The sequence below is a fragment of the Vitis vinifera genome, chromosome 4, assembly GCF_030704535.1.
Source record: "Vitis vinifera cultivar Pinot Noir 40024 chromosome 4, ASM3070453v1".
NCBI classification, from domain to species: Eukaryota; Viridiplantae; Streptophyta; class Magnoliopsida; order Vitales; family Vitaceae; genus Vitis; species Vitis vinifera.
This window is the reverse complement of record NC_081808.1, coordinates 5,550,881-5,568,835: the sequence shown is the minus strand read 5'-3', so window position 1 is coordinate 5,568,835 and position 17,955 is coordinate 5,550,881. Positions and strand designations below refer to the sequence as shown.

At 39.1% G+C, this 17,955-nt stretch overlaps 1 protein-coding gene across 1 annotated transcript in view; it reads right to left on the bottom strand.

Moving 5' to 3' along the window:
- LOC100261114 (CHD3-type chromatin-remodeling factor PICKLE) overlaps positions 1-17,955 on the bottom strand; it is a 68,471-nt gene that overhangs the window by 17,233 nt on the left and 33,283 nt on the right. The window contains exons 17-26 of the mRNA XM_002282882.5: positions 17,844-17,910; positions 17,629-17,751; positions 16,845-16,954; positions 16,673-16,754; positions 3,923-4,120; positions 3,191-3,341; positions 2,988-3,093; positions 2,735-2,809; positions 1,013-1,074; positions 814-890 (exon numbers count right to left, since the gene is read on the bottom strand). Coding sequence (XP_002282918.2) covers positions 814-890; positions 1,013-1,074; positions 2,735-2,809; positions 2,988-3,093; positions 3,191-3,341; positions 3,923-4,120; positions 16,673-16,754; positions 16,845-16,954; positions 17,629-17,751; positions 17,844-17,910 — 1,051 coding nt within the window. The remainder of the gene's footprint in view (positions 1-813; positions 891-1,012; positions 1,075-2,734; positions 2,810-2,987; positions 3,094-3,190; positions 3,342-3,922; positions 4,121-16,672; positions 16,755-16,844; positions 16,955-17,628; positions 17,752-17,843; positions 17,911-17,955) is intronic.

Sequence of the window (17,955 nt, the reverse complement as noted above, 5' to 3'; positions counted from 1 at the left end):
TAAATTAGGATTAGTATTACTTGGAATTAAATTAAAATTAGTATTAGTTGAAACTAAAGTAGGATTAGTATTTGTTAGAGTCAAATTAGGATTAACTAATTAGGCTATAAGATAATTAAAACTAGAATCATAATAGGCTATTAGAATCCTAGTAACTTTGGATGTTATAATACAAATTAGAGTCATAATAGGCCATTAGAATCTTAGTAGACTTTGAATTTCTTAGAGAAACCTATAAATAAGGCTAATTGATTAAATCAAAAAATGAATTGATTGATGTTCATAATATTATGTTTTTTTTTTTTGTTTTTTTATTGCAAGTGTTGCAATCCTCAATGGTGAGACTCCATTGATTTTCGTTTAGGTAGACTCCTAGAAGGCTTTAGTGAGACTCTAAAGTTTCCATCTCTTTGTCATATCTTATTTCTCTCTATTATGATTTTTTTTATTATTTTATTTTTCTCTACCATAAACTTTATTTCTTGTTCTTCTCCTTACACCCTAAAAATAAAAACCCTAGCCCACACCTATTTGAGTGTAGGCAACTATCCTAGGGTTGTCCTACATCATAATATCTACAACAAACTTGTCATGAGTATATCCAACATGGTAACTAGGATATAAGGGTAAAACAGTCCTAGAAAGGGGGTGCTAAAGATGAACTGCTTAAAATGTAAAATATAATCACAATGAAAAGAGCTTCAAAATTTGTATGCAGAATAGATGGTACAGAACTCTTATAAGAACAAAGACTTATTATCCATGTAAGAATCTCCATTATAAAAAATTTTAAAATTTTTTTAAAAAAAATACCTTGTCCCTTACTAAAAGCAGGACTGCAATCCTAACAAGTACATCAGGTATTCGAAGTCCTTCTTTCGGAACTCCATCTATGACCATGTAGGAACACAAAGTTAGTGGCAGGCCAAACAAAGAAATGTAATTTCTTAAAGGAATAGCATTAACTCAAAGAATCCATAGCGAATCTAGCAGTACAGAAGACAAGAATCACCTGAAAAGGTTGGTGAGTCAGTTATATCTTCAGAAATGTGAGCCAAGAAGAGAGTCCCATAACTGAATAAGAAAATATATTCACCATATTAATACCCCAGATGGCTACAACTTTACAACTAAAAACAAAAAATGAAACTTCATGTGAATCTAATTTTAGTGCGCCCCCACCCCACCCAAAAAGATAAATAAATAAACAAATAATCATAATCATAATAATAATAATAATAATAATAATAATAATAATAATAATAATAATAATAATAATAAAATAACTTCATGTGAATCTAATTCAATGTAATAATAATCTAATTTAATAATAATAATAATAATAATAATAATAATAAATCCTGAACCGTCTTTGGATTACAGTTTATTTTATTTCCTTTTTCAATTAAACTTCAATTTAATCCATCATTTTCTGTTTCCAGTTCTTAATTTTTTATATTTGGACAGTGGTTAGCTTCTTTCCTTTTCCTTTTTTCCACACAATTGGCAAAGATATAAAGAAGAAAGTACCCAGACTTGAACTTGCTTACTGAATTCCCAATAATGGATTCAAATTTTTAATAGTTAAATAAAAATTTGATCTTTAAATTAAGCTTATGTTTTTAATTGCTTAATTATTAACAAATTTTCGCTTCGAACAAATTACAATTTCCATGCTAGTGTTTCACTTAGATGAACTTATAACATGCCATGCAGATGCAACAGGCACATATAAACATGTTCCCCTCTATGAAATATAAGTATGTGCAAAAACATTATATAAATATGTAATGAACACACACATACACAAGGCTGCAAATCAAGCAGTTCAAAAGCCAATCCAAGCTCAATCTGGCCTCATTTTTCCTCATCTCAGGTTGAGCTTGGGTTCATCGATTGTCTCAAATTCAGAAAAGCTTCTAGAGTGGTTAAAACCTATATATAGAGAACTATGAGGGAAGAGAGAGAAGTTGCAACCCCATAACAAGATGCAAGCAGTGTCAATGGCAAGGGTGATGACAAGATGCAAAAGCATGGCACTAAGATGCAATGGTGGCACAAAATACACACACACAAGGCAACAAAATCAGGTGGGTTGAAAGTCAACCTAGGCTCAACCTTGCCTCATTTTTCTCATCTCAGGTTGAAATTGTGTTCATCAGGTTGTCTTAAATTTAGAAAAGCTTCTAGGATGGTTAAAACCTAGAGAAAGAAGTTGCAAGACCGCACAAAAAGCAGTGGCAATGGCAAGGCTGATGGCAAGATGCAAAAGTGATAGCATTGAGACACAATGGTGGTGCAGCGAGATGAGACAGCAGAGCAACTAGATATTATGCAAATGATTATGTTTTCAGGGTGAAAACAGTGAGATGCAACAACACAGTGAAAGCCTAGAAGAGTACCAAGTTGCATAGAAAGTATCACATGGAAGCAGAAATTTCAAACAATTCCAATACACACAATTTTGGGATAAGGCCTTGTTAAATTGAGTTGACTTAAGAGTTAGAACCCTAGATGGTACCAAGTTTCATAGCAGTACAGGATTAAACCATGCATATGCAGAAATATCAAAGAACTCCAATTGCACAGGAAATTCAATTGCAGTTTAGCCATGGTACAATCAGTTTAGGCCATAAATCATGAAACAACATTATTGCAAAAAAATATGACTACTGCAATTATTTAATACATAAAGATAAGCTTTCAAACACGAATCCAAAGTTAAACCACATACTCTTTAATTTCTTCAAAAGTTTTCTGCTTCAAGCGGGGTGTAAACTCTGCCCAGTCAAACTCCCCAACCCCAAACCTGTAAAACCCAGCCACAACAATTAATGGAAAACAAAAAAATATGTGCATATCCATACATTTAAAAAAATTAAAAACTATTAAGCTATCAGGAAAATTTGTGCCCGTGAACCCACACAAACATACACACAGAAAGAGTGACTAAAATATAGTAAGATATTACATATGTAAGAGTAAACCTCATCAAAACTTGGACAAATGCAGCCCTTTGATTTTGATTGAATCCCAGTACTCTAAATGATCTGCCTTCACCTTCCATCAGAGGGAGTGGTTCCATATTGTCCACTGGAAATGAATTCATTGAAACACGGCTATCATCAATACATAATCATCAAATTATTGTCAATAGCTCATCAAGATAATACTGTCGGGAAAAAGATACCCCGAGCTTTCTTTCTGTAAGGCTTTCTCCCAGATGGAACTCCAGCTGATGTTGTTTCACCATCAGTCAGATCAGCTTCATAGTTATCATCCTCACCTTCAGAGCTTATATCTTCCAAACCAGCAAGGTCATCTTCTTCAACAGATACCATCTAGATGAGTTACAAGGGCACAGCAGACAAGAAAAAAAACGGAAATCAGGAATCAGAACAGTGCCACCATTAATTAAGTGAGACATTGGTCAGAAGAACTTGCCAAGAAAACTTGAAAAGCAAAAGTAAGACAGAAATTTGTATCTTCCTATTAAATAATTTTCAAGTGTAGCGGCAGAACTATGCAAATAAAGATTTAATTCTATGAAAGTTCAAAAGTTAATTCCTTTTCCAAAATGAGTAAAGTTAATAAAACTCTTATTTTAAAAAAAATTAGAATTTAAAACACACAAGCACAAGGATGAAAAAACTTCTTCAGCATAGAAACAGTACAGATAATTTAAACTTTTTAAAGAACAATTTTTAATGGATAAATTTTCCTTTTTGCATGGAATTGAACCTGGGATCTCTCCATCCCCACCCCAACTCCTTTGCACCTTAGTCAGACCTAAGGGGCTTCCAAACTCTTTTAAAAAACATATGCCCTTAGAAAAACTGAAGCTTTGTGAACCAATTTAAATAACTTATGATAATGAAATTTATGCTTTTCTATCAAAATGGCTTATAGAACATAATGGTACCTGTTTACGGCTTCTCTTTCCCTTGCCCAAAGCATTAAACTCTTCAATTTTATGAACTTCATATCTGTCTCTTAATAACTCTTCCCAATAACTTGTTCTTTCAGAATTGTTGACAGCAGCTTTGTTCTCCACAGGAGCCTTTTGTACTTCCTCTTCTACTACAGCTTCTACTTCATCAATATATTCAAAATTTGCTACCTATACAGCATACAGTGTAAGGTTAATTTATGAAAACTAAAAAACTGAAAAGAGAAAAGTACAGAATACAACAATCTAGAAAGCATAAATGTCCAAAAAAGCCACAATAGAAATAAATCTGAGGTTTAAAAATATGAAAAATTTCCATCAATGAACAATTCGAATGAGGTCTTATGATATCAATTGAAAGCAGCATTCCCTAGGTCTGCATCTAGTGCAGAAGCCACTAAAAGACCAGACAGAGAATCCCTTGATGACAGGTCAAAAGTTCAAGCTGCACATGATCGTAATCCAATTTAAACGATTCCATGCTTGCTCACTTTTACTTATTCAGATATGGTGTGAATAAGGGTCCACTTGTGTCCACTAGCTTCAACACCAAATACAATGACCCACTCCAAATACAAGAAAAGCCAAGTGGATGGAAACCATGTCTCGTGTTGGGATAGAGCCCTATAAAGCATGACATAATGTAATAGTTCTAGATTCATTAATAAATTCATTTATTTATGTTTCTTGGTTTCCCTTTATTATCCCATATGCATTACTTGCTTATCTAAGCATACACAATGAATCTCTTACATTGCACATGACTTGAGTGTATTAGGAGTTACATAGAAGATACAAATTATGGGTTCCTTGTAAGATGATTATTGGTTCACAGTCGGTTCATGGATTTGGACAATCTAGTAAAGACTATAGTGCATTATCACCTAATTGGAAGGATGGATTGTTTTGATTGTCAGAATGGGTTTCTCATGGTAAGTGCACTAGATTGAGTAAAAAAATCCACCTCACAGGAAGTAAAATATCATGAGAAGTGAGGTGGTTGAGAGGAAGACGGTAAAGGTCCTGATTGAGAGGAAGACCTTCTTGATTAGGCTGGAAGGAGATCAAGGAGGTGAATGGTGTTCGATGACAGAGATAAGTAGAGGCTCTGTTTTTGCATTAGGTTTTGAAAAGGAAGCAGTTGGGTGGTTGGTTGAATACTTGAAGAAAGCCATAGCATTGAAGAGTCATATGGGGTTCAACAAAAAGTTCAGGGGAAAATGCAGGGCTCATCTGTTGGAAGTTGGCTTCAACAATCATGGAAGGTTCATAAGGATCTCGGAGTTTGCTACCAACAGAAAACCTTCCGTTCTGATCATTCCTGAGGGCGACAAGGGCAGAGGTTGGGAGAGTCTCAAAAATGCGTTAGATACAATGCTGGTGGTCCCCTATCCGTATGCAGAAGAAAAAGGAAGGAATTTAAGAGGGGAAAGCTGGCCTCACTACAAAGCAGGCTCGATGCACAGATCATACGCGAAGACAGTTAGTGACGAAGGACCAAGAGGAGGTGGTCTAGTTCCAGTGGGGAGGTGGGCGCGTGCTGTGATATGTGAAAGCAAGTTTGACAGGGAGAATTGGGCTGAGGTTGGAAGATTGGTGGCGAGAAGCTTAGGGAAGAATGGAGTTGTAACGATTGTACCCTTTTCAGCTGGAAAAGGTGTATTTTTCGTTGAAACAACCAAGGAAGCCTTATTCCTCCATGATCTGAGGAAGTTAAGGGTTGGGGAAAGGAACATTATTCAGCTGCGAAGATGGTCGCCGAAGGAAAATGCGGAATTAGACCGGAAATTTAGAGAAGGATGGATCGAATTAAGGGGGTTGCCATTTCACCTATGGTCGGAGGTTCACCTGAAGAAGATAGTGGATCAATGGGGGTCTGTAAAAGAAATTGATTGGCGGACGCTGAAGTTATTCGATCTCAGCAGTGCGAGATTAAAGATTGTAATGAGGGATAGGGCAATCCTTCCAGCCATGTTAGAGGTGACGGATGGGGATTGGGCGTTCACAGTCGTCGTGGTGGTGGTCGGAGATGAAGAAAGACGGAGAGGTAGCGAGAAGGATGAGTCGACTCGGGTGGCTGTCGCTTCTCACATGGAGATAGGTGGAGGAAGGCAAGGGGAGTGCGGAAGATCAACGGAGGAGGGAAGGTATCGTGTCGGGGAGGATAACAGACATAGGAAGGAGGGAAATAGGGGTAAGGGCTGCCAGCTCCCGTCACAGTCTCGTTTGAAATCAACAGATGGGATGGACGGGATTGGAGAAGAAGGAGAAGTTCGGGCCGGAGAAGATGAGGCTAGTGCTGATATGGGCTGTCGGGCCCGAGAGAGGAAGGCCCAGTTGCTGGCAAAGACTGATCCAAGTGGAGCTGTAATGGGCTGCAAGATTAAAGGCATGCTGGGCTTGGGCCTAAGCCCAGATGGGGTTACCCCAGTTGTTACAGCGGCGTCGTCACGCGAGGAAGAAGAAGACGCTTCTTCTGCAAACGAAAAGGTGAAATCAGCTCCTGGACTCCTCGAGTTTCAGTCGAGCAGGTTAGCGGAGAAGAAGGTGTTGCACGGTTCAAGGAAGCGGTGGTCAACTTTCTTTCCCCCAAGCTCAGAGCACCGACAAGGTATCCGGAGCAATAGCGAGCCCACTTCGCGCGGAAAAATCAAGGTGGACAGCGAAGAGGACCCAAAGACAGATGATTTAGGCGCCGAATCTCAGGCAAACAGAGGATTAAATGCAAGCCCTCTCTTTTCTCCGTGTTTATCAAGGCCTCGCAAGGAAAATTTAGGGGAAAGGGACTCGTCGCCGATAAAGGAAGCAGATCTGAAAATTTTTTCATCCAACGAAGATATGGAAGGTTTTTTGGGCCGAGTGGGGTCTGATTCTCGTGGCTCAGCAGTCATTGTTAAGCCTTCTTCGCCAGAAACCAGAGGTAAAGGGCCTAGCTTGATAGGGAACTGTGTTCCGAGGGTTGCGGAAAATCTGGAGGTAACGTCTTCACTTTTTAATTCCATACATCCACTTATACCCTCTTCTAATTCCCTCTTGAATCCTCCCGTACACATTCAGTGTCCCTCTACCCCCATGTCCCCCGACTCATCTTCTCAATCTCTGGCACCCATGGAAAACCGAGTAATCTCTAAATTTTTTTCCAAAAAAGGCAACGATGAAGGTCATTTTCCGGTTGATATTCCTAGTTTAGAAATGGAAACGGAGGTGATCCAGCCTGCTTGTCCTTACCAGATGTCTGAGAGTGTCAATTCTCTCTCAGCTATTTTAAGATCACCTTGCAAGGAGTCCAGTAAGGCTACAGTTCACTTGGGAGGTATTGCGGGCTCTCCTTCGGGCGAGTTCCAAATAGAAGGACTGTCCCCTAGGAAAATGGCAAAAGTACGCGAGGTTTTAAAAAATCTGGATATCAAGGTATATTCCAGGAGGAAGAGCAGATGCTCCACAGGATTGTGAGACTATCTGGTTTTGGTTCGGAGTTTAGGGTCACAATAGTTTCACATGAAGATAATCAGTTGGAATACCAGGGGATTGGGCTCAAAGAAAAAGAGAAGGGTGGTTAAGGATTTTCTGAGATCAGAAAAGCCGGATGTAGTGATGTTTCAGGAAACAAAAAAGGAAGAGTGTGATAGAAGATTTGTGGGTAGTGTCTGGACAGCCAGGAATAAGGATTGGGCAGCCCTTCCGGCATGTGGGGCTTCGGGTGGAATTTTGATCATATGGGATGCTAAAAAATTGAGCAGGGAGGAGGTAGTGTTAGGTTCTTTTTCGGTCTCAATCAAGTTTGCATTGAACGGTTACGAATCTCTGTGGCTATCGGCAGTTTATGGCCCAAACATCTCAGCTCTCAAGAAGGATTTTTGGGTGGAGCTTTCAGACATTGCTGGGCTGGCTTCTCCGCGTTGGTGTGTGGGAGGTGACTTTAATGTCATAAGGAGAAGTTCAGAAAAATTGGGCGGTTCTAGATTAACCCCAAGCATGAAGGATTTTGATGATTTCATAAGTGATTGCGAATTGATAGATTTACCTTTAAGGAGTGCATTATTTACTTGGTCAAACATGCAAGTGAATCCAGTTTGCAAGAGATTAGATCGTTTCCTGTACTCAAATGAGTGGGAACAAGCATTTCCTCAAAGTATTCAAGGAGTACTACCAAGATGGACATCGGATCATTGGCCGATTGTCTTGGAAACTAATCCGTTCAAGTGGGGTCCAACGCCGTTCAGGTTTGAAAATATGTGGTTGCAACATCCTAGTTTTAAGGAGAATTTTGGAAGATGGTGGAGGGAGTTTCAAGGAAATGGGTGGGAAGGGCACAAGTTCATGAGGAAATTACAGTTCGTTAAAGCCAAATTGAAAGTGTGGAATAAGGCTTCTTTTGGAGAGCTAAGTAAAAGGAAAGAAGATATATTATCTGATTTAGTTAACTTTGATGCATTGGAGCAAGAAGGGGGCCTAACCCATGAACTTTTAGCCCAAAGAGCTTTAAAAAAAGGGGAGTTAGAGGAGTTGATTTTGAGGGAAGAAATACACTGGAGACAAAAAGCTAGGGTAAAATGGGTAAAAGAAGGGGATTGCAATTCAAGATTTTTTCATAAGGTGGCCAATGGCAGGAGAAATAGGAAATTCATTAAGGAGTTGGAGAATGAAAATGGCCTAATGATGAATAATCAGAGAGCATAAAAGAGGAGATTTTAAGGTACTTCGAAAAGCTCTACACGAGTCCTTCTGGAGAATCTTGGAGAGTGGAAGGCTTAGATTGGTCCCCTATATCTGGTGAGAGCGCGTTTAGGTTGGAATCCCCCTTTACTGAAGAAGAGATTTTTAAGGCTATATTTCAGATGGACAGGGATAAGGCTCCGGGGCCGGATGGCTTTACCATAGCAGTGTTTCAAGATTGTTGGGAAGTGATAAAGGAGGATCTAGTGAAAGTGTTTACAGAATTTCATAGGAGCGGAATTATTAATCAAAGCACCAATGCTTCCTTTATAGTTCTGTTACCTAAAAAAAGCATGTCAAGGAGAATCTCAGACTTTAGACCTATTAGTTTGATCACTAGTCTATACAAGATAATAGCCAAAGTGTTAGCAGGGCGTATAAGAGGGGTACTTCATGAGACCATCCACTCTACTCAAGGAGCCTTCGTACAAGGGAGACAAATTTTGGATGCAGTTCTCATAGCCAATGAGATAGTGGATGAGAAAAGAAGATCAGGGGAGGAAGGAGTTGTATTCAAAATTGACTTTGAAAAGGCCTATGATCATGTGAGTTGGGATTTTTTGGATCATGTGTTGGAGATGAAAGGGTTTGGTATTAGATGGAGGAAATGGATGAGAGGTTGCTTGTCCTCGGTTTCTTTTGCAGTCCTGGTGAACGGTAATGCGAAAGGGTGGGTTAAGGCATCTAGAGGTTTAAGACAAGGAGACCCTTTATCACCGTTCTTGTTCACTATAGTGGCAGATGTGTTGAGTAGGATGTTATTGAAAGCTGAGGAGAGAAACGTCTTGGAGGGTTTCAAGGTGGGTAGGAATAGAACAAGGGTTTCCCACTTACAATTTGCAGATGATACCATTTTCTTTTCCAGCTCTCGAGAGGAGGATATGATGACCCTTAAGAATGTCCTGCTAGTGTTTGGGCATATTTCCGGTTTGAAAGTTAATCTTGACAAAAGCAATATCTATGGTATTAATCTGGAGCAGAATCACCTTTCTAGGTTGGCCGAGATGCTTGACTGCAAGGCTTCTGGGTGGCCTATACTTTACCTGGGTCTTCCTCTGGGAGGGAATCCTAAGACGAGTTGCTTTTGGGATCCTGTGATTGAGAGGATATCAAGGAGATTAGATGGGTGGCAGAAGGCATATTTATCTTTTGGAGGCAGAATTACTCTCATTCAATCTTGTCTCACCCATATGCCTTGTTATTTTCTCTCCTTGTTTAAGATTCCCGCCTCTGTGGCAGCAAAAATTGAGAGAATGCAAAGAGATTTTTTATGGTCAGGCATAGGGGAAGGCAAAAGAGACCATTTGGTTAATTGGGACGTGGTATGTAAGCCGAAATCGAGAGGGGGATTGGGTTTTGGAAAGATATCTATAAGGAATGCCGCTCTTTTAGGGAAGTGGTTGTGGAGATATCCTAGAGAGGGTTCTGCTCTATGGCATCAGGTGATTTTAAGCATTTATGGATCACACTCCAATGGTTGGGATGTCAACAACATAGTTAGATGGTCTCATCGTTGTCCTTGGAAGGCCATTGCACTAGTCTACCAAGAGTTTTCCAAGTTTACTCGGTTTGTGGTAGGTAATGGGGATAGAATTCGGTTCTGGGATGACTTGTGGTGGGGGGAACAACCTTTGGGTGTCCAATATCCAAGATTACTTAGAGTAGTCACGGATAAAAATGCTCCTATTTCATCAATTCTTGGTTATACCCGCCCTTTCTCTTGGAATTTCACTTTTCGCCGAAATCTTTCTGATTCTGAGATAGAAGATCTAGAGGGCCTCATGCAGTCTTTAGATCGTCTACACATTTCATCTTCGGTTCCAGATAAGAGATCTTGGTTCTTATCTCCTTCAGGTCTTTTCACAGTCAAATCTTTCTTTCTGGCCTTATCCCAATATTCTGAGTCGCCTACAATTTTCCCTACCAAGTTTGTCTGGAATGCTCAAGTCCCTTTTAAAGTCAAGTCCTTTGTCTGGTTGGTGGCTCACAAGAAGGTTAATACTAATGACTTGCTACAATTGAGAAGACCCTACAAAGCACTTAGCCCTGACATATGTAAGTTGTGCATGAAGCATGGAGAAACAGTAGATCACCTCTTCCTTCATTGCTCTTTGACGATAGGGTTGTGGCACAGATTATTTCAATCAGCAAAGATGGATTGGGTTTCCCCAAGGAGTATCTCTGACATGTTATCTAGTAATTTTAATGGTTTTGGATCTTCCAAGAGAGGGATTGTTTTATGGCAAAATGCGTGCATCGCTTTAATGTGGGTGGTGTGGCGGGAAAGAAATGCAAGGATTTTCGAGGACAAAGCAAGGAATTCTGAGTATCTTTGGGATTCTATTTGTTTTCTTACCTCTTTTTGGGCTTTTTGTTCTAAGGTTTTTAAGGGGATTCCTCTTAACATGCTACAACTTGATTGGTTAGCGGCGTGTAACTAGAGTGTCTTTTCTCTTTATGTACTTTCTTATTTTTGATTTCTTGTAGTCTTGTTTTTCTTTGCTGGGAGGATTCCTCATCCTTCTTTTGTACCTTCTTTTTATCAATATATTCCGTTGTCGTTTCCTATCAAAAAAATGGTAAGTGCACTAGCGTGTATGATTACACATTGGACAAAACCTACGTTGAATCATGACGCAAGGTTATCGATTGTCATGATTCACCAACCTAATATGTTGCATGGACTTTGAATCTTGATAGAATATTGATTTTATGTCAAAGTCTATGGGCAGCTTTGACCTATGGGTGAAATCCGAAGGTGGTCATAAATTCTTATGGATTAGGTCATTGTTGATGGAGGCTGATGGCAACAGGTATTCTCAATAGTGGCTCCATCATATCTCATAAGAGTGAGACAGTGTGTCCCCTTGGATAATCTAAAGAACGTGTGATCTAGAAGACTATGATCATACTATTTCCTTGTTGGAAATTTGACATATGCTCCTTGGAGCTAAAGTATGTCAATTGATCACATATTAAGTGAGATATGCAACTCAATAATTGGAGAGGTAATCTTGATAAGTGATAGCACTACCTTATTAGATTGTAGACACCAGTTCATGGGAAATCTATAGGCAATGGATATTAGGTCACAGACTCGAGCATTCACTTTGTTGTGATTAAGGAGACACCTTTGTTTTAAGCATTTTGAGTTTCATGTTCATAAATGTACGTAATAGCATTTTGGTAAAAATGTAAGGTTGCATTAAATCTTATGAATTGACTTTCTAGTATGGGCTAATTAATTAATTAAAGCCCAATAGGTCTAATAAATTAATTAGGACCCAGGTGGGCAAGATTAGGTGACCCAAGCCTAATTTGAACTCAAGTTACTTAAGCCCACTAGGAGCCCTATATACACCTCTTGGGGATAGGGTTTCCTAAACTTTTACAATCTTCTTCCAAAAAGCCTCCAGAGAGTGAAACTCTAGTCTTCTTCTAGGGAGAAAAGCCCAACCTTTTCTCATATCAAGAGTCTTGTCCAGAGAGATTTCTACAGTTGCAAAATCTTCTACAACATCACCATCGAATTGGAATTGGTTTGAAAACATCCAAATCAAAGGTATGGCCTCTTCTTGTCTAGATTTATACTATGCTATGGTTTTTTTTTTTTTTTTTCTGATCAGAAACGAAGAATAATATATTAATAGAAGAAAAGATACAGGAGAAAGAAAAGATACAAAAGAAAGAGAAAAAACCAAGGGAATGATGAGAGGTCCTTCCTACACAAATTGAACAAAGAGAAAACTCCCAACAATAGAACTCTAAAAACAAAGAGAAACCCCAACAATCTTCAAACTTTTGAAGCGCAAACCGCAATCCAGTTGAGTTTTTTTTTTTTGATACGTAAACACAATTCATTAAAGAGGCAAAAACCTCAACGTATACAGGACGTATACCAGGCAGCAAAGGCCAAAAACAAGCAAAAACCAAAAAACAAACCACCCCTCAACTGGAAGCTATCCACTCCAGGAAATCTAACAGGGAATACGGCTTCTCCTCCATATACAACTTAGCCCAACCCCAGATATAACAAACAAAAGAATATTTGAACCTCTGAATTGCTAAAACCCCCCCCCCCCCCCTAAAAGCTAATCTATTCCTTTCCTTCCAAACCATCCAAAAAATGAATAATGGAATGGAACTCCAGAATTTTTTCTTTTTTTTTCCCACAAAAGAACCTCCCCAACTATATAACACCTCCTTTACAGTTTTAGGAAACACCCATTTGACCCCAACTAAGCCCAACACTAAATCCCAAAGCTCTCTAGCCACTGTACAATGAATAAGTAAGTGATCCACGCTTTCCGCATCGCAAGCACACAAAAAACACCTGTTCGGAAGCTGCCAACCTCTTTTTTGTAGCCTATCAAGAGTCAAGATCTTTCCCCAAGTCGCTTCCCACGTAAAAAACATGATTTTAGTTGGGACTCCTCCCACCCAAATCCTGTTTTTCGGAAAGTTGCCATCCATAGGCCTATCCAACCAGCTGTACGCGTCCTTCACTCTAAACTTACCGCTTCCCCCTCTCTTCCAAAAAACAGAGTCATCCTCCCAAGATATCCTAACACCTCTCAGCGCTTGGAGCAACTCCCCTACCAGCTCCACCTCCCAATCGTTGAAATCCCGTATGAAACGCAAATTCCAGCCGCCTTCCCCAACATTCTGATCCCATAAATCTTCAATCTTTGCATTTCTATCGGCTGCCAAGGTATAAAGATGCGGAAACCTTTGAGACAGCGCTAATTCCTCGCACCACACATCAGTCCAGAAACTGATTTTATTGCCTTTCCCCACCTTGAACCCCATTTTATCCCAGCACCAATCAGCTTCCTTTAAAATCTCCTTCCACACCCCCACACCACACGCACCCACAGCCTTCTTGGTCCTCCAACCATGACCCTCCTGACCATACTTTGCTTCCAGCACATGTTTCCAAAGAGCCTCCTTATCTGAAGCGAATCTCCAAATCCACTTGCCAAGAAGCGCTTTATTCATAATAGTAAACTTCCTTATTCCCAACCCCCCATTTTCTTTATCCCCACACACCACCCCCCACTTTACCAGATGAATTTTCCTCTCCATGAGACCCCCCCCCCATAAGAACTCTCTTTGCAATTTTTCTAATCTTCTAGTCACGGACATGGGCATACGGAATAACGACATCTGATAAACTGGCATCGCAATCCAGTTGAGTTGTAAAACATTTAGAGGAACTCCTCTAAAAGCTTCAATACAAGAAGCCCATAAAGAAGAATAAAACCGAATCAAATCCCATAACATCTCTTCCGTTCTCCCTTTATCCTCAAAGATCCTATTGTTTCTCTCTTGCCACACCATCTAAATCAAGGTAAGGCAAGCAATTTGCCAAAGTGTCTTGCCTCTTAATGAGTTCCCCAAGCCTTTAAATGTAATAACCAACATGTCCTCAAGACTCCTTGGAGGGACCCAAACCAACCCTGCTAGATTGAACAACTTGTGCCAGAGTCCAATGGTAACGGGACAATGAAGAAAAAGGTGGTCAATCGACTCGCCATTTCCTTTGCAAAGAATGCACCATTGAGGACAAAGGGCTTTGTAGGGTCTTCTCAATTGCAACTTGTCATTAGTGTTTACCTTCCCATGTGCTACTAACCAAGCGAGGGCCTTAACCTTTGAAGGGACTTTTGAACTCCACAAGAACTTGGCCGGAAGGAACAATATAGGATTTGAGACTTTTGACAAGGCCAAGAAAAAAAATTTCATTGAAAACAATCTTGACGAAGACAAAGACCACGCTCTTGAATCTGCCGAAGAAGGAGAGAAAAGCACAGAACTAAGGGAGGACATTAATCTCTGAAAGAGATCAATTTCTGAATCCGTAAGATTGCGGCGAAAGTTAAAATTCCAAGTCAGTGGAAAGGAATTGTCAAGGACATTTGAGACAGTGAGGTTTTTCACATAAATAACTCTGTAAAGATCAGCAAATTGAGAACACAAAATTTGGTTACCCCACCAAAGATCTTCCCAGAAACGAATTCTCTCCTCATTGCCCACCACTAAGCGGATAAAAAGGGAAAACACCTGGAAAACTTGAGCAATAGCCTTCCAAGGACATCTGTGTGACCATCTAACCACCATGTTGGCGTCCCATCCATTAGGATGTGTCCCATATTTACTTGCAATAACCTTATGCCAAAGACCACTCCTTTCTCTAGGGTACCTCCAAAGCCATTTCCCTAAGAGAGCAATATTTCTCATAGAAGTCTTCCCAAAGCCCAAACCTCTCATCTGATAAGATGATCTTTCTTCCCTTCCCCCACCCCAAACCAAAGAAAATCCCTTTGCATCTTCTATACTTGCAATACTATGCTATGGTTTTTGTTGCCATTATTTCCACTGCAATAGATTTAGAGAAACCTAAAATAAAATGCATGTACCTTATACAATGCAAGGCTAAGGAACAGAATAATTCAGACTTCCCAACATCTTGTTCCATTTAGTGGTGGATCATGGGCCATTGGTCAACACTATGGAATAGGAGTTTCTCTAACTATAAAGTACATTTTTTCCATTACCAAAATCGGATTTAAGGCAAAATGTGTAACATTTTGATTTGAAATGTTACTTGAATAGAAGAGGGAAGTTTGGGATGTATCCTTTTGCCCCCTGGACATACAAAAACAGAACAATTGCGTTGCTAATCAAGGATTCCGCCATTCCCTATTTCATAAAGTAAAAGAAGAGCTACCTCATTTGTAGGTAGTCTATGTAAAACTGCTTAATTAATTTTATTCAACATTAAGAATGCTCAAAAATGGAATCTATTTAGAAGATTTAATAACATAATGCTATATTATAGCCTATATAATGGAGGAAATAAGAATCACACATTTTATATTAGTGCTCTGACTATAGCAAGAATAGATGATGGAGAAATAAATATGCCCCCAGTTGAGCAATTATGGCACTTTAATCTTTGAACACAGATTTTATGCGATGATTATGGATGATAGTGCTCTCATGCAACAGCAGATACAATGATTTCTTTTGCAAGGCCTTCTGCCCAGACCAGAATGTTCTGTGCCTAGACTGCAGCGGTGGATCATCTCTTTATTCATCACCTAGTCCTTTTTGCATTGTCACAGATAATTTAGGCTTGCAGAGATGGATCGAGTTCCTTTCAAGAGTGTGATAGATATGATCTCCCTCCAGTATGAAAATTCATCCAGGAAGAATGTATTGGAGGTGCCAGCTGAATGGAAATCTCCCTCCAGTTTGAACATTCAAGCTTAACTTTGATGATTGTTCTTCAGGTAACCCGGGTCAGCTAGGGATTGGTAGGGTTATTAGGGGGCATGATGGTAGTGCAATAAAAGCCTTCTCTAAACTTGCCATTCTGGATTGACTATTAATGCAGAAATTCAGGCCTTCGGGGAAGATTGCTTTTGGCTAGATCTCTGGACCTGTCCAGCCTCATAGTGCAGAGAAATTCTACTATTGTCATTTCTTGGGTGTCAAATGAAAAGACCCTTAGAAGTATGAAGAAGATTGCTTCAAGTTGTTGACAATGCCAGAATTTTGAGGTGTTCTTTCAATTGAATTCCTCACACAGCCAATTGGTTAGCAGACCTTTTAGTTAGGTGTGGAGCCTCCCAATTAGAGACTACTACTAGTCCTTGAGTAATAGGACTAGTTAACCTCACAGTTCTTTAGTATTAGGTTTTCTGGTAGTGTTGCTGCTACTAGTCCTTCCTCACATACTCCCCTCTCCACACTTCTCTCCTTTTTGTGTGTCAGTTTTTGGTTTTTGAGAAGCACAACTCCTTTTCTTTTTTGTATATATTTGTGCAATTCTATGAAATGAATTGTTTATAAAATAAATTTAAAAAAAAAAAAAAAAAAAAAACCAACAGTATGAAATCAAGCATGCAACTCGCTTGAACAAGGAATCATGCTTGGTGCAAATAACTAGAGGGCATTTGCTTGCTACTGTGGATACAGATGATGGTTAAAGAGATAAACTACCTTAAATGCTTTTAAAAACCCATCATCTTCGTCATCGTCCAATGTAGCCTCTTCATCCCCAACTTGTTCTCGATCAAGTAATCTATAAAAGGAGAAACCCAAGGATCAAATCTTGAGGCTAACTTAATAAATGTCGAAGCAATGAAGATTATGGCAGAAAAACATAGTTTACCTATCTATTGCAGCATCGTCATAATGAATTTGGCGGGATTTTCCTGCTTCATCATTCTCATCAGCAAATAGCTCCTTTGACCCGTACCTTATGATGTCATCTAACTCTTCCTAAACTCGAATAAAAATCATTTTACAATATTAATCAATTCTTTAATGTAATTATTCAAGATTAGGAATAGTCTTTAACTTACATAAAACTTTTATCACAAAATGCCCCAGGAAATGCATACTAATCTATAACCAAAATTGATGAGCATCTCTCAAAGAGCCAATCAATGCATCCAAGCAAAATGAATATGCACAACTTAAAATGACTATTGTGTACCATAAAACATTTTTTTTAAAAGCAGCTCAGCTTTTTTATATCTTTATGCAGCAATAAAATTCCCCAAATTTCCCTAGTTATATGCAATAGCATGTACTAAGGCACACTGGAAAGAGATCCAAAAACATGATTCTATAGAACACAAACAGCAGTCTTAAATGTACCAATCTGCACATAAAGGAAAAATGGCATAATTGCTCATAGAAAGAGAGATGAATATTCAATGATCATAGATCCCCTGCTTCCTGATAACAATTTGGAGACAGGAATTATAAGATTGTCTTCAGTCACATACATTTCCTTTTCATTTCTTATTTCTGGAAAGAAGAAACATGTTGGTACTCTGTTTCCTAATAAAAAAGGTAGTAAAAGAACTTCAGGAGAAGTATATGAATTCTAATGGATTAGTGAAAGTGCCAAAAGGTAATGATGATGATGGAGAATGAGAATTATCTACCTGGTTAATGTTTTGAGCCTTGAGCCTCCCAACAACAAGATGCTCTAAAACCATTTTCTTCTTAGTCATTTGCATCATCCTTTCTTCAATGGTCCCCCTTGTTATGAGTCTATAAATCAGTACCTGCAACATGAGAAGAAATTAGTAAACCGATCTTCTCATATTAAAGCAATCAACAAGAATAACAGCTTGCTAACTAGAGGACAAACTTTTACCTTGTTGGTTTGCCCAAGTCGATGAGCCCTAGCCATTGCTTGCAAATCAGCATGAGGATTCCAATCACTAGAAAAGGAAAGTATATGTCCAGTGAATAAATAGATCATAATT